This window comes from Berghia stephanieae, chromosome 5 (genome assembly GCF_034508935.2).
Source record: "Berghia stephanieae isolate SIO BIC M18660-M18661 chromosome 5, UCSD_Bste_1.3, whole genome shotgun sequence".
Taxonomy (NCBI): Eukaryota; Metazoa; Mollusca; class Gastropoda; order Nudibranchia; family Aeolidiidae; genus Berghia; species Berghia stephanieae.
In genome coordinates, this window is record NC_088364.1 from 37721767 (window position 1) to 37739697 (window position 17931).

The 17931-nt window shown below is 32.9% G+C and overlaps 1 protein-coding gene across 2 annotated transcripts in view; it reads right to left on the minus strand.

Annotated features, from left to right (window-relative positions):
- Positions 1-17931, minus strand: part of LOC144972867 (serine/threonine-protein kinase 31-like) — a 35842-nt gene that overhangs the window by 2666 nt on the left and 15245 nt on the right. Inside the window, exons 14-29 of one of the 2 annotated variants that reach the window (XM_078914615.1) lie at positions 17672-17794; positions 16469-16573; positions 16009-16098; positions 15410-15520; positions 13278-13526; positions 12920-13015; positions 12580-12660; positions 11361-11480; positions 10481-10600; positions 10119-10202; positions 9500-9649; positions 9025-9159; positions 7601-7669; positions 7015-7136; positions 4851-4995; positions 908-1453 (exon numbers count right to left, since the gene is read on the minus strand). In XM_078914615.1, coding sequence (XP_078770741.1) covers positions 908-1453; positions 4851-4995; positions 7015-7136; positions 7601-7669; positions 9025-9159; positions 9500-9649; positions 10119-10202; positions 10481-10600; positions 11361-11480; positions 12580-12660; positions 12920-13015; positions 13278-13526; positions 15410-15520; positions 16009-16098; positions 16469-16573; positions 17672-17794 — 2346 coding nt within the window. The remainder of the gene's footprint in view (positions 1-907; positions 1454-4850; positions 4996-7014; positions 7137-7600; positions 7670-9024; positions 9160-9499; positions 9650-10118; positions 10203-10480; positions 10601-11360; positions 11481-12579; positions 12661-12919; positions 13016-13277; positions 13527-15409; positions 15521-16008; positions 16099-16468; positions 16574-17671; positions 17795-17931) is intronic. The other variant, XM_078914616.1, reaches the window with a different exon arrangement.

Sequence of the window (17931 nt, forward strand, 5' to 3'; positions counted from 1 at the left end):
AACCAATAATTGAAACAATATTTGTGCTTTCACTAATCATTTGTTGTTCCTCAAGATGGTCAAATAAGAGATGTCCAGCAAATTAATTGAAGGGGAATGGATTATCAATGACCCTGTTAACTCTCGAGTTCATATGAATGGAAGACCGAACAAATTTGTTCGATTTTCAATGATGTTGCACTCAAGTGAGTTAATTAACCTATTTGTTTATTCCATTTTTATTATTCTATACGCTAATTGGATTTTGGTACATTGAAGAAAAAAAAATCGTACAAAGTTTGATGAGACCAAATAACCAACATGCGTTACAATTGACCAGTAAAATTGATTGAATAGACAAAAATGTGCCACAGAAAAATCATTCCAAGTGATATTCAAATTATCGGCTATGACTGTACTGGGAACTGGGCATATTATTACAGAATTGAAAATAATCAACAATGTTTACCAATTTTATGAAATATCATCATCATATTAATTTTTTTTTTCCAATTGCCAGGTACATGCAGCTGCAATTCAACCTATTTCTGTAGCATTAAAAACTTGCTTGCTACCTTTAGGAGAGGACACTAATTGCCAAGTAATTTCCACCAGATTAAACTACCTCAATTCCCCATCAGAACATATATGAATAAATATGAACATATATGAAATGCATTTTCACGGATTGACCATGCTTAATGTACTTCACAATGTTTCATTTAATCTTCCAGTAGGCCGCATGTAACCAACAGTACAAGTCACCTGTTAAAACATCTATCCTTTTCGTACCTGCTCACAATTTCTATCACTACTTATAACCAGGTACTCATTCACACCAGAGCAAAGTTAGGTAAAAAGCCTTCCATACTCTGGAGCACAACAATAACAAAAGCCATGGAGATTTAAAAAAAAAAAAAATACAAACCTCAAAAGCACTGGGATCGAAAGTTCCAATTTCAAAAGAATCTCCATTTTGAGATGAAGATGGATTGTTCATTGTGTTCATTGTAGCTTCGGCCCAGTCTTTTGCTGGTTCACTGCTCCAATCATTTGAAGGTTCTGAGCGCCAGTTATTTGACGGTTCACTAGACCAGTCTTCATCCTGAGAAACAGCTGAATTTTGACCTTCAAGCCTCTGTTGCTGATGTTGTTGATGATGCTGCTGCTGCTGTTGTTGTTGCTCTCTCTGATGAGTAGGCATCATCTGTGCTGACTGTGATAAATGCTGAACAAGTGGTTGTTGTTGTTGTTGTTGTAGTTGTTGTTGCTGTTGTTGTTGTAGTTGTTGTTGTTGTTGTTGTTGCTGTTGTTGAGGTAGGGTATTTCCTGGATACTGATGATGCTGATTTGACATTTGTTGCTTATGTTGGTGTTGATGATTGTGATAATTTCCAATGTTTTGTGATTGAACCATTCCATTTGGGCTTTCACCACTGAAGGGAGGAGGAGGTACTCTTAAATCTGCAATCATCTGTGAATTTGGGAGTTTGTTTGTTTGTTTGTTTTATTATGTTTTTTTTCAAAAACAAAGATTAAACCATACATCAACAATTTCTTCATTTAAAAAAAAACATTTTTAATGAATTCATTGTCTTTACATAATTCTGAACTTCTGCTTGGAACAACAGTATCATGTAACATATTTTGTTCACTTTTATAAAACAGAAAGCCCAGGTGAACACAACCCACTAAAAAAAAAACATTAAGTCAAATGTTCTTATTTGTTTGTTTTTATGAATTTTGTAAGTTACTTTTAACAGCACCTTCATGCTGCTGCTATCCCGGGAAATTATAATTTAAAAGGCTGAAAACAGGTTAATTTTCCACCTCTTTACCACTTTCACTTTACTTCGTATTTGAATAATCAGCAATTGAACAGGCATTTGAACAGAAAGAGCTATTCTTTCATCTTTTTGTTGATGTTAATTACTAAGAGATTATATTCAAACAGTTTTAAATTGACAAGTCAAAAATTCCATCCATTGCATGATTATATCTTTTGAGGTGAATTTATCAAAAATAATGACTAAATTCTGAAATTTAATCTGAGAAAAATCAAATGTAGTAATAAGTGACAGAAAAACCTAAGTGGTGTAAAACAGACAGCAAATTTAAAAACACATATCATGACAAAATCCTTTTTTTTTTTTCTCAACTGATGCTCAATCGCTGCTACTGGCTCTCAACTCTGATTGAATGGCAAATGCAAAATGTTTGTACATGCTTTTATTTGAATGGATAGTGAAATGCTAACACAATAAATTAAAAGGTCATATAAAACTTTTAAAAATCCATATCGTGTGTTGGACTTTTATCAAGTTCCCAAATTACAGCAATTCGAAAATCAGCAAAACAGTACCCTGTCTTGCTACTAAAATCGAAACCAAAATAAATCTTTCAAATGACCATAACTTTTTAACAAGCTGCATCGGGTCTTTGATTTTTGTACTAATGTACGCAAAATAAAAATGAGATTTTAAAAATCAGTTGGAGTATCATAATAACAGACATATGGATTTACAACAACAAAAAAATCATCCGCAATAAAAAATATGCATCTGATTGTTTCCCTCTCAATAAAAGACTCCAGACGTTCTAGAGTCTCTTCAAGGACAAAGACAGAGAGCAACATGGAAAGGACAACAAATATAAGGGGAGAGAAGACACAGCAAGTGACTGCAAGTGACTTTCAAAGTCTGAAAGGGAAGTTTAATGCCACCACCCCGAGAGTTGGTTGATAAGGTAAGCTACTGTCCCTGGTTACCTTGATATAAATAATAAATAATCAATTAGCCAAAAGCAGCCAATATGTAAAATAAAAAATAAGTTATGAAATTTTAAATCCTTGGGAAAGTGAATATTTAAGGCAAGATAGTAAAATTTAACTCGTTGGGTATTCTTAAATGAAGTAAAAAATTACTAGTTGAGTATTCTTGAATGAAAATAAAAAATTGTCAAAGACTTATGGTCTTGTGGTTCACTGGGCTAACAATCAGGAATGCGACCTTGACAACTCTTCATAGGGAATTACACAAATACAATGAAACGAAAATAGATATAGAAGTGAATGAAATGAGATTATCCATGATTGCAAAATTCATATTCAATTACCAAACTTGAATATCATTTCAAATTTTCAAGTCATTTTTGTTTGCATTTACAATAATAGCAAGTCTTTTGGGACAATAAGCCCCTTAAAAAAAAGTTTAATAATGATTTTTGAGCTCTTTTAATAGCTCTACATTGTACATTTCTAAAAAATGGGACTCAAAAGAAGATCTTAGGGAAATAGATTCCGTTATCAATGTTTTGAGGGTTTGGCTTTCTTGCGACATACTTTTTGAAAAAGAAAAAAGAAAAAGTCTTTAAATTTGTTTTCCTCTATTTTATGAATTTTTAACTTTATTTTCAGATTATGATACAATACATTTGGGGAAAAGAAAAAGTGACAAATTAAAAAAGATTTCTCTAAAAAATCAATAAATAAATTCAAACGATAAAATGTAATTACTTTATCGGAAAAAAAATATTGCTGTAGTGTATCAGAAAAATAACCCAACAAAAAAAGCAAATATAGCTTTATCCTTATATTAACACAAATAAATGTGTTATCAAAAAAATTTTTTGTCCAGGAGCAATTTTAGAACTGCAATTGACAATGACTTCAAATAATTTTTTTGACCGTAAACTTGTAAAACTTATTCAATAACCACGGTTAGGTGGCTTTTGTAAATTGTGAACCTATCCATTTAGTTGAATTTAACAACTTTATCCAAAGATAGAAAGATGCTTACTTTTAAGAGTTTTTAATTTTTTGCAGCACTTTAAGATCATCATAGCACAAGTAAAAAGGGAAGATAATATGATATTTCTTTTTAAATGTAGATCACCAGTTAAAAGCAGCCAAGAAAAGGTAAGACAAAAAAAGATAGTTTCCAAGATCAATATATCTGTGTCTAATTTGAAAACACGGATCCTGCAAGGAGGGATATACTCAAATGCTTACAAAATATGCATTCAAAACTAAATATACAATAGTACCCTTTAAGAGAGATGATTTACAAGGGAAAAAATATCATCTCCCAAAAAGGGAATTAAACTACATTTGACTATTTCCCTCTTGGCTAAGGATCTCAATAAGGTCATGGTAAATCCTTGTAATTCTATAATTGGACAAGGACAGAAAAAAACTTGAAAAAGTATCACAGATACAGGGGGACATAAAGACAGACCTTTCCACCAGTAAAAAGGAAAGACGATGGGAAATTTCTTTTTTTTTTTAATTGTAGATCAGCAATTAAAAGCACTAAAGAAAAGGTAAGACAAAAATGAAAAAAAAAAAAAAAGATAGTTTCAAAGATCAATATATCTGTCTGTTAGTTTGAAAACACAAAAAGCCCCAACCGAATCCCGCGAAAAGGGATATACTCAAATGCTTACAAAATATGCACTCAAAATTAAAAATTAGAATAGCATCCTTTATTTACAAGGGAAAAAATACCCTCTGCCTATACATTTGACTATTTCCCTCTCGGCTGAGATCTCTATAAAGGTCATGGCAAAGCTTTGTAATTTTATTATTGGTAAAGACAGAGGGTAATGTGAAAAAGTAACACATACAATAGTGGGGGGGGGGGGGGGGGCAGACGACGCAGCAAGAGAGACATTCCCACCACTGGAAGTCAAAAGGGCCCATCCCAAACTATAAATGTACTCATCTATGACAAAAAGTTAAATTACAATTACAGAAATTAGCAGGATTCTACTACCCTTTCCTTCACAATCAATGCCAACGATTGTCTCATTTGCTTTAAACATATATGATTTTCATCACAAAGTAATAAATAATCATAACAACTTTGACCAACCTGTATATTGTCACCATGGTTTGCAAACACCCTTCCATCAGGGCTTTTGGATTGGGGTAGAACTACAGGAGATGGAGAATTTCTAGAAAAGTTCATTGCATTGTCCATATCTGCAGACACATCTCCATGAATTGGCTGACCAGATCTATTTAGCATTTTAAAAATTCAAAACGTATAATATTCCATAATAATAATGTCTCCATGCACTGTAAAACAAAACACCATATTAAGATGTACTGACTTTCTTTGATTAGAAGAAAAAAACGGATACTTTTAACAAGATAGATATCATAATGAGTGACAAAAGCATATTCATTGCAGAAAATTTGAATGCATAAGAAAAAGAACAACAACAACAAAAAAAGCTATGTGGAGAAAGGTGAAATGCATGACAGAGCAGAATATCAAAGCTATAGATTTTAAGAAAATTACATATTAAGACAAAACTAGTCATATTAACGTCATCTTTGTTGACAAAACATCAAACAATATTCAGATAATACCATTATGTCATTAACCACCTCCTTACCAACTATAGGAAAATTGTCATATTCGTTACGATACAACCAACATATTTCTTATTCAAATTTCTTTTGTACATTATAATTTATTTTTTTAATGAACAGTGTGTTGTAGAGCGTGTTTTGCTAAAGAAGTTATGTATCGCAAGAATTTTAAAGTTATTGTGTTTTCAGTGAACAATTTTTTTGTGTTAGTTGGGTGTGAAGTTTTGGGGAAAATCCTGAAAATGGCTGGTAAGGAGAGGGTTAAACTGCTGTCATTCAACATTGTCTTAAACATAGGAGGAATAATCTAAGTGGTAGCAATGTCGCTTTAATAAGTCTGTCCAACCTTTGCTCTAATAGCTGCTTATTCTGTTGAGCATGAAGCATACCAAAGTACAGAATGGCAATCAAAATCGCAATCCATACCTTCCCAACATAACCAAGATATGGTTTGTGGAATTTTGAAGTGCAAAGGGGCAATTCATTCGTTAACAAACTTTTACCGTGAAATGGACTGTTTCTGGTTGTTGGCCAGAAACATTTGAATTTGTGCTTTAAAAGCAGCTAAAGTTGCTCATGCATTGTACCATTTCTAATCAATTGATATCTTAATCCATTCATAATAATTGATTGTTAAATTAAAGTTTTATGGCACTTAGCAGTTTGTTCAAGAGTTTTGGATACCCAAGTAAAATGTTGCAATTAATTTCAATCAATTGATATCTTAATCCATTCATAATAATTGATTGTTAAATTTTTATGGCACTTAGCAGTTTGTTCAAGAGTTTTGGATACCAAAGTAAAATGTTGCAATTAATTTCCACCCAGTATATATTGTCAAGTTAATTTTCATTTAAGGCATTTTCAGTGTCTGTCTTGCTCATTGAGTTTTTCAATGTCATTTCACATCCCCAACAGAACATAAGAATGCAATTTCCATTCCAACTTGCACGTTAGATATACTATTTAAATTAAAAATGTTCTGGTAGCTTACTACTCATTCAAACCCAACTAGACTATGGTAATAATAATAATAATAATAATAATAATAATAATAATAATAATAATAATAATAATAATAATAATAATAATGCTGAAAACTTATATAGCGCTATAACTCTGAGACACCAGACTCTAAGGGCTTAAATTACAAATTACTTAGGCTGAAACATAATCATTTACATACATAAGCACACACACACACACACACACACACACACACACACACACACACACACACAAACAACACAACACACAACACAACCAAACCTATCTTGCTTCTCATACCATCTACTAAATGTAAGTAAAGAGTCTAAACAAATGAGATAATGCAAAAAATATATTATTTTATCACTCATTCTCAAACATCAAGAAACTATGTTATCTCCCCTTCAAAAACCATGAGATCTAAATAATCTTTTTTTTTTTTAAACAGTGAATAAAGTCACTTGCAAAGAAGCTAAGGGATATAAATAGTTTCAGATATTATTGGACAACATTCTAGACAGCCAAAATGAGGGACATTTTTTTTCTTCACTCATTTTAAATTTACAATCAATTGAACGCCTATAAAGGTGATCGTATACCTTAAATTAATTTATAAAAGAAATTACAATCTTATGGAGAAAATCTGAAAAAAGGAAATGTTTTGTTTTTACCTCGACATCATAGAGTTTCCATTTTGGTTCAAATATTCCAAATGAAGAGTTGCATCTGCTGGAGGTCTAAAATGAGGATTGGGTGCGAGTAATTTTGTTAAAAATATCCCAAAGTCACGGTCCTGTTGGCAAAAATTGAAATGGTGACTTGATATAATATGCCAAAGGAACAAATATTTTAACAATAAAGTAACTGAGAAGAAAATACCTATGTTTAACAAGAAGCCTCTTAGTAATAATAATAAATGGTCTCAACTATACTCCAATTTCCTTGTTTCCGAAGTATTTGTCCTTTTGTCCTATTCTGTTCAAATATGGGACCTTTCCTGTAGAATGTAACTGTAACCCTTTGGCAATTTAACCAATGCAATGTTATGACAATTTGTCACTATAAGCGTGATACATTATATGTAGTACAACTCTCTAATGGAGAGCTATTAAAATCACAATAATTTTCTGAAAACCAAAATCTCAGAGGAACTTTTATTTTGCCCTTTTTTAAAATGAGAAATGATCAATGACACACACACATAAACGCACACATACATACATACATAAGTAAAACTATCTTGAGTAAATAACATACCAAAGACAAATGGCCAAAGTCTACAGCCCCGTCTTTCCGCAAAAGGAAATTTCCATTGGGCTGTTGCATCTATAAATTGGATGGAAATATAACGTAATAATATTATTGTCATCCATATAAGAAAATATCGTTGACAAGACTTATAAAAGATTTCCTGTAAATACAAAAAGAATCATAAACTTTTTGCATTCAATATTTCTTTCATGAAAAAAAAAGTCATAACACTAACATAGCGCGGACAGTTGCATTTGAACAGATTTGGGGTTTTTTCTGGGGGGGGGGGGGGGGGGGGGGGGGGTATTTGTTTTGTTTTTTAAATTTAGTAGGGGTGTTTTGTTGTTATTTTGTTATATTTTCAAAACTTTTTTTCTTCTTCAATATTACAAATAGTACTTTGTGTACGTATTCATATTTGGCCACTTCACCTGAAAACGAATTGTCCGGCAAAAAGCTTCTTGCTGATTCTAAAAATTGCCATTAATGTAGGAGCCCATAAGTCAAGAACAGACTAAATTGCCATTCACTAGGATGTGGCAGACAGAGGTAGAAACAGCACTGGTAAGTGGTTGCAAAATTGATAGTTGCCACTTAAAGTGTTCAAGGTTTGCTATTATACTGCAACAAGAAAGAGAGAGAAAGAGAGAGAGAGAGAGAGAGAGAGAGAGAGAGAGAGAGAGAGAGAGAGAGAGAGAGAGAGAGAGAGAGAGAGAGAGGAGAGGAGAGAGAGAGAGAGAGAGAGAGAAGAAGAGGAGAGAGAGAGAGAGAGAGAGAGAGAGAGAGAGAAAGAGAGAGAAAAGAGAGAGAGAGAGAAGAGAGAGGAGAGAAAAAGGGAGAGAGAAGAAGGGAGAGAGAGAGAAGAGAAGAGAGAAGAGAGAGAGGAGAAGAGGAGAGAGAGAGGAGAGAGGGTTGAAGAGATGTGATTAAGGTAAGTTTGAATGAGAAGAGAAAGGGAATGATGGAGAGAGAGAGGAGAAGGAGAGAGGAGAGAGAGGAGATGAGGCAGAGAGACAGGAGAGAGAGAGGTAGATAAAGAGAAGAGAGATGAGAGAGAGATGGGAGAATCGAGAGAGGGAAGAAGAGAGAAAAGAGAGTAGGATGAAGGAGAGAAGAGGAGACGAGAGAGAGAGAGAGAGCGAGAGGAGGAGTAGGAGAGATGAGAGGAGAGAGAGAGAGAGTAGATGAGAGAGTAGAGAGAGTAGGAGAAGAGAGAGATCGTAAGTTTGTTATGTAATGCTATTGACAAGGAGATGATGATACCAGGTGATGTCATTAAAAGTACTTCATGGCATCCTATCAAAAGGGTAGCAATCAATTGTTATTGTTTGATTTCCACTACAGAAACCAGGATAGACTCTGACCATGTGATTACTACTTTTAAAAAGGAAAGAGTTTTAATCATTTATAAAATATTGGGAAATACTCACCCATAAAGAAAGAAGACCAAGATAATAAACATCAGTATAATGGCTCGGATCCCCTTGAAACATTTGATGTCTGAGCTCTGGGGCTATCATTTCAATTCCTCGGTTTGGTAAGAATCTGTAATTGCATCTCTCAAACTAAGGGAATATAAATTAAGGATATAAATTGTTACACTGGTTCTTAATCACTCTCTCTCTTCTTCTTCTTCTCCCCTCCCGCCACTCCCCTTTCTCCCCCCCCCCCCCCCCCACCCATCCTCTCTCTCTCTCTCTCTCTCTCTCTCTCTCTCTCTCTCTCTCTCTCTCTCTCTCTCTCTCTCTCTCTCTCTCTCTCATCCACTCACACACACACATAGCAAAGCGATTTGCAATCCTGCCGTTTTATTAAAAAACACAGTATGTACTATTTGGTTAACATTGCATATACTGTGTATTTTAAAAACAATAAATAAAAAAATTGTTTAATAATGAAGCTTACTGTAGAAAGAGAAAAATCTGGAGGCAAAAGTTGGGCTTTCCCATCCTCATCCATCGTAACAAACTCTGGGCGAACTTGACCATGAACAATATTGAGGCGATTCAAAGCATCTAGAGCCTGGCTCACACTGCCAATAACGTTTTTACATTTCTGGTGTTAAAGACAACATAACAATTTCTGCAATAGTAGTAAAACCTTAAATCATAATGCTGTGGACAATAGAACAGTTTTAACTCTTGAAAAACTGATAAGATCTCTGTAATGATTCAAACCTGTGATCTAGGGAGTCAAAGATGACAAGTTAACTACTGAAACATCAGAAAATTGATCAAAAATGATGTTCAAGTATATCAAATCACCATGATAGCAGTTACAACGAGTCCCATTGTTGTTCCATTCCTTATTGAAAATGGTAAATTAAGTCTTAGACATGGCCAAATAAATGATAGGAAAAATCATCATTTGAAAGAAATTCAGTTTCACGATTGAGAATATAATATATCATATGTTGAAACGATTTTTTTTTAATGAGAGAAGGTTAAATTTTTACAAATATAATTTTAAAAAAAAAAAAAAACTTTTTCAAAGACTAAAAGAAAAATATTTAAAACCACCTTACCTCCTTGGGTAGAGCAGACTGATTTATCACTTCAGACAATAATTCTCCCTTCTTCTTCACTAAAACATAGGCTTGGCGATTACTCTGAATATAAAATTAAGAACAAAATTTAGTTTAAAAAATGGCCTTACAGAAACAAAACGTAATGTTTATTGTTGTGAAATAAATAAATAATCATTTCAAAACCATTTGGATAAAATAAGAAAAGCTATGTTTTGAGTACGGTAGTTCCCTAGTTCTCACCGTGACAGTCCAATCTTATTTTATATATTTTTTCATAGCTGCAGATTTAAACATTATTTGGATTAAATAAATAATAAAATTACTAAAATAATATTAAACCATAACAATGGATAACAAACCTTATCAAAAAATACAGCCTTGATTGATTCTAAAAATGGTGAAGAAGCTGAGGAGTAGACAGCCAGTTGATGCAAAAAGTCATCTTTACCCAGATGTTTTCCGATGTTTAAAAAGTATTCCTAAGAGGACAAAAATACTTTTTAGAATGGCGGTGTGTAACAGATCAATTTGTCAAATAATATAAATGTTGCAAAAAATAAAAATTGAAAAAATAAACCAAATAATAATAATAATAATAATAATAATAATAATAATAATAATAATAATTAATAATAATAATAATAATAATAATAATAATAATAATAATAATAATAAACAAACAAAAAAATAATAATTAAAAATTTTAAAAACAGAAATAAATCCAACAAAAATAAAAATGAAGTCATAAATTTTTTTTGGAAAAAATTATCCCTTTGAACACAAATGTTACAGCAATGCATTTCACTAAGATTTTCATAAATATTTTTTGAAAATGAACTACAGGAATTATAAAACATAATTAAGCATGATCAGCGTCAACAACTTGGCACATTGGTGACAAAACTAAAAGACACTTCCAAATTATTGGTCATAGAAAACTAATAAGACACAGATTTATGCAACGAGCTTAAAAGGCGAACTCATTCTGCTACATGCATGTCTGATCATATTTAATTAGTAGAACATTAGACCAACAAGTGAATCTTCAATACATTATAATTTTTTTTAAGGCCTCTGTCCCAACTCCAGCAATGAATGGGAAGTGGAAAGTGGATTGAAAAATACCAACATAAGTTTACATAATAACCAAAATTAACTTACTCCAAGGGTTGCTTGGATCTATAAATCATGTATCACATTTTAACAGCTGACGATATAAATAGAAATTCAAAAACTCACTTTGATGAAAACTTCCTCCCCTGCAAATTGTGATGTGTAAATGCCACTGGAGCTGTCTCCAACTGGGGTCATCGTGAAGTGTTCAGGAGCATATGAGACCTTGACCAAGCCTTTGTAACTCTGAGATAAGTAAATATAAATGAATGAAATAGATAGCTTAAACTTAGGAAATTAATTTCCTTCAGTAATCAAACCGCGCTTTAAAAGTGAAGTAGTAGATGAGTTTATTATATTATATTGCCAGTAATGTCGCCACCAATTATCCTGCTTGAACAGACATATTGAGCTCATCAGTGATGACAAAATTTATCTTTCTATGACAACTCCGGTCAGACAGGGAATTCAAATATTCATCTTTTGGTCACCATCCAATCAGGGATGGTAACAAATTTCAGATTGTGATTATAATCTCAATCATGAAACTGATCAGCAGGGCTTTAAGGTAATCATGACCATGACACAACACATGAGGTATTGACAATCAACAGTTTGTAATAAGTATCCCGTACTTTCAACAACTGGTTTTAATAAAGTGCTGGGTAAGGAAGGCATTGTTAAAGCACGATTGTTAGGGTTTTATGTTTACAAAATGTGCATCATACAATCATCTTATTTCATCGTGACTAAATTTTTACATAAACGACGCTTGGAAAAAAATAAAATGGGAATAAAGCAAGCCAAATGGCTGCAACATTATTGATGACCCAACCTCATCTATCTGGTTTCAACAACTTAACCAGAAAACAGTATTCTATATATGCAATCGTATTTGATCAATATGTGGCAGAATAGCCTTAAAACTACATCAATGGGGTTAACAAAACTCACAAACTTGCTCCTCGTGCTATGCCCCATGATAGGACATAGAACACATATGACACTACCTCCAAGACCAATATCAGGTGTCTTCCAAACAATCCACAGTGCTGATGTGGAACTTCCTAAAATGGCTTGATGAGGCACGTGTGGAGGTTTGATCACCATACAACTACTATGATGTATTAAGTACGAATGGATTTTTAAAAGTCATAATAAACAGGGCCATAGGTGAGTAAAACAAAACAAAATTAAATAAAACAAAGACAAAAACGAATCTCTTATGAAAATCGAGAATAAATTCCAGTCCAATGGGCCCTGAACTTTATAGAATATTGGTCAAAACATCAATGTTACTCCGATTTACTTTCATCAGTATAGGAGAGGGAGAAGTAATCCTTACCAAATTCAGCTTGAAACCCAAGTCCGGATTGAACTGGATGAGTTCAGGGAAGTGAGCATTGGCCAGTTGACTCATTTCAGCCTGAAAACAAAATAGTTTTATTTTAAAAGAATATCAAGGGGATGAGAATCAATCTACTTAGGTGGTGGAAACTATTTCATCAAACAATTATTATAAACAGTTATATAATTTAAAAACAATTACACATAAGATACCTGTGATGGTAACGATGGCTGTGCTGGTGGTGATTGACGATGACGATGGTGATGATAATGATTGATCGCTATGACAATAGAGGAGACAAAAATTATAAAGGGGTAATTACAAGTTGTTACATTACCATGATTGTATCTTCCTCAACCAAAATGTCATGGAGTTTCCCTCTAATAATTTCTAAATCATGGGCAACAGTCTCTAATTCTTCCATCTCTTGGTTCTGAAAATATGATTTAAAAAATAAAGAAATTTTTTTTCTTGTAATCAATTTTATTGTATTGTTTTTCTTGTAATAAATAAAAATAAATAAAATTCCCTTTATTTATCCCCAAGGGGAAATCTTTAATTTATTGTACAACTTAAAGCTTATTTTATTCCAGAAATTGTAATAACAAAATTCTTAGTCACTCAGCACATTTATCAACTTGAAATAAATGAATTTGCCGCAACATAATAAAGAAAATGATTTTTTTTTATATTACCTCCTCTGCATCCACCTTATCTGCCAGTTTATGCCTCAGTTTGGATTTCAGTCCTTTCAATTTGGATCGAACTTCTTGCAATTTGTCCAAAGATGGTGTTGATTCCAACCATGGAGAAATGCTTTCCAAGAGATTGGTGAATTCCTCGACTACACTTCCTAAATGATCGACACAGTTTGATTCTTCCTTCATTTCTCTAAGCAATGCTTGAACCAAGGAACCAATCAAAATGGAATCAGGGCCATTTTCCTGAAATACAAAGCTTTTTACTAATTTTTCCCCCGAACATTTTAAGTTTGGATTTTCTATCTAATGTTTATTTTTCTGATTTCTATGTCTGCATCAATTTTTAAAAATTATTATTATCACTTCTATTTCACTACAAATTTTTTAATCAATTGAGAACAATTTTTAAAAAAAGAGGAAATGCAAGTTGAGAATCAACATTTTATTCGACCAATTTTTTAAGACATAATATAAGCCAATGAAATATCTGTTTATTAGAGCAGAAAAATTTAATCTCAATTCAAAGTTTGTTTGTTTTTGTTTTTAAGGGTTTCACAGAACTTGCAACACATTAAGGTCATATCAGCGCCAGTAAAAAGGAAGAAAATTGGATTGTAAAGAGTTCTAGAATTACAATTAAATCACCCAAGAAAAGGTAAGACAAAGGGGAATTGGTTCAAATAGGAAACAGGTGTAGATTCCAAGAGTACACTAACAAAGTACTTAGTTTGAAATCACCTAAAAATCTCACCCAGACACCAACACGAGATCCCACTAAGAGGAATACACTCAAATGTTTACAAATCATATATCAGAAATAAAGAAAATAACAATACATAACAGAGATGATTTACAAGGAAAAAAATATCATCTCCCAAAACTACTGTACATTCGACTGTTTCCCTTCCAGCCAAGGAACTCTGGCCAGGGTCAGACAAAATTAAGTAATCTCATTCCAAGACAAAGACAGAAAGCAATATGGAAAACAGATATAGGGGGATAAAAAACATAGTAAGTGCCTCCCTGCCCACTGTGGGAGGTCAGGAATCTCTACCAGAATTCAAAGTTTTGGAGTAACATTAGAACCAAATATTCTATTTAACTTTGACAAAAATTTCCATCCTAATACTTTGTACATCTGGTACATGCTTAAAATTGATGGTAAATAATTTTTGTCCCTCCGAGTAATAATTAAAAAAAAATACTCCTACAATGATCATGTCCTCTATTCTCCTCGTTTTAGGAACGGAAATCCACAAATTCTCATTTGTTTACTCGAAATATAGTCTACTCATCCCTGAGAGCTTCTTTAAAATGTTTGAAAGATTTGAAATGGGGCAAAAATCTTGAAAAACTGTGAGAGAATTTAAAAACTATTCTGGTTAAGTAAATTTTATTGTGAGTTATATATTTCACAATTGATAATTAGACTAACAAAAAAAAAAAAAAAATTATAAAAGATGTACAAAAAGTTTTGTTTTGATTGTTGCTTTAGGTCTCTTCCAACACAATTGAGGTTATATGAGAGACCCCTGAAACAAAAAAACAAGCAATCTAACAAAAATAGTACAAATGTAAATCAAAATCATAACCTAAAGATATCATAAGCTAAATTATAAATAACCAAGAACAAACAGGCAGAAGATTTACAGAAAAAAAAATATCCCCTGTCAAAAATACAATCACAAACCAAAGAAGCAGGATAGGCTAGTAAAGAGAAGAAGAAACGACATCACTATCGGATCGTACACCCATGCGAACATCATAGGTATATGATTCAAGGGTGATGCTCCCATCCAACCACCCGCTACAAAAAGTTTGACATGGCTCAGTGGTAGCCTCATGCCCATAATGTATCAGGTTTGAGTCCCACCCATCCACCTACATTAGGATTTTAAGCCATAAAAACTTCATGACACGTGACAAAACAATCATGGACCTTCTAATCCTTAAGCTGTTGACCGTTAGCCCACTCTAATACCACATTGCACCGTAACGATGTTCAACAAGAAAGGGTCATTATGTAATAGCACACTCCCCCTGAAGCAGTTCAGAAAATAATTTTATACACCATTTACTGCCTCTACAAAAATACCATTTCTAAATTCAATCTTCTAACCACTTACAGTATCAGAAACGGCTATTTCTTGTTGTAATGCATTGGTATAATTTTTAAGACATGCAGTCAGATCTTCATGTGAATCGTTTTCCTCTTGGTCTGGATTAAGACTGAGATCCTAAGGATAAAGTAAAAATAGTTCAAAACTACCTGTATGGAAGGCATTCATGAAAAAAAAGGCAATACCATTATATTTTTCAAAACTAATATGTTTACTTTCTATCACTATTAAACATAAAAATCCAAGCCAAGCTTTCTTCAGCAGCAGACCGTGATGGTTGAAGATCTATTGTGTCTGCCTTATGTGTGGCTGAAGCACAAAGAGGATAAGTAAGTAAAGTAAGTAAGCTTTGTTCAGCACACAATGTCAGTATTTCACTTAAAACCTATTAATATTAAAATATCGATTATCTGTGAATAAAAGGTCTAATATATATTTTTAAATGGTATCTATGTAACTTTATCAAAACCTTTTTAGAATACAAGATAGTTCAGAAATCCTTAAAACCGAAATTTGCTTTGTTGAAAACTATTTTAAGTTAAAACTAAACAGCTTGATTGACAAGTTGACAATTTTGACAATTAAGAGCAATTATCACAACTCACCAACTTTAGCTGATTTACTACTGAGTTGACAGTTGATTCCAGTGTATCACACATTCGTCTAGCCTCTCTCACATCAGATTGTTTCTTGACCTTACCAAAAAAAAAAAAGACATTTCGTTATATATACACCCCTTCACCTACTTTCTTCTTGCCAAATATATAGGTGACATATATATAAATGAATGGAAACAAAAGATAACACTTTCACAGAGATTTGAAGACCGAAAAGGCAGTGAAATATTACATATGGAATGTGTAATTAAAGAGAATAGGAACTCGACAAAATAATTTAAAAATTGCACTAAACACACTCCTAATTTAAAAGTTCTAAAGACTACTCGATATTGCATGTTATGTTTGGGTGAAAAAATAACATTGTAGCATTTGTCAAGTTGTATCTCTATATATCAAATTTTAAGGTTTTAAAATGAAGAAAATACTACAAACATTCCTGACTTACCTTCCACTCCTGGAATGCTGGTGCCAATTTGTCTAATGGATTGGGATTTAGAGCGCCCATTCTTGTAAAATAATCATAATGTTTCATCAAGGCAGCAACAACATCCTGAAAGTATGCAGCTTTGAATTAATGAACTGAAAACAGAAAGTAATTTTAAATTATCTTCACCAATATACTAATAGAGAAAAGATCGCGTGATCATAAAACCAAGAATGCATGGACAAATTCAAACGAGTTTTGAAATAGTTAGAGATACTCTAAAAGGTGTTTGTAGGCATACTTAACCAATAACTACAAACCCCTGTCTTGAGGGAACTATATCAAGGTAAGGCAAAAAATATTTTTGGCAGCAATCTTTCAATCTGCCCAAACTGTGTCCAATGAGGATTTTAATAGAAAGGGTGATTTTTCTAAACATATGTACATAATTCGCACTTACATAAACATGATTTACATGGGAAAAAATATCAATTATACTACCCAAAGGGAAGAAAAAGGCTGGTTACAAGCTAGAGATAAGAATAAACACCAGGTCCATGGGTCCTGAGAATCACATGGGAAAATCGTCTACATAATTGGGGGAAATAAAAATCACAACTGGCAATTTGAACAACATACAATGAAATGATTTCATATGTCCTACTGGTGTGAACTAATAAAACAAATGAATAAGACTAGGTTACCTCAATAAGATGGAGCCCCCCAAGAAAAAAAAAAAAAAAAAGAGGCAGACTGATTGGAACTCGGAGAAGGATGGGGGAGGAGGAAATGAAAGAGATTGACAAGACCTTGCACGGTTTAAACTGGCATGCCTAAAATAGGAATGTTTGGAGGCACTTAACATGTGAAGCATGTTCCTGGAGAAACAGAGATAGTGATGATGAGGATGGTGATGATGATAAGCACTTCAGTAATGAGTGTACTTAATCATTTAAATTGCCACAAAGTAGTCCTTCAACAGAAGGTTCCCATGCATTACACAGAGGGTAGCAATTGCTTGCAACTTTTTGGATATGACACTGGTTTATAACTGAGTATTTTCTGTCAGATCAAACAAATAAGCTATACCAAATCATTGTTGGGTGGTAAGAAAATAATCTCCTAGGATTGATACAGGCCCCTTTGCTTGTGCTTGTAGAGCATGCTTTTCCAATGAGCTATCACAAACCAGAATTGTTACAAAGTTATTTACAAAATTTCTACCTGAACTTTTTTTCCCCGGTCTTCTAAGGGAACATTTTTCAATTCTTCTATCGTCACTGTTAACTCTTGATGAAGAACCTTGCGAGCAGAGTTTCGGGAGTTAACAAGTTCTTCGAGTGAAGACTGAAAAAGAAACAAAAAGGGTACTCAGATATTTGTAAGGCTTTATTACAAAATCTGATCAAACTGGTAATAAAATTTGAGTTTGATTAATATACTTTTTTTAATGAGAATGAATTTAGCTTCTTAAACTCAAAAAA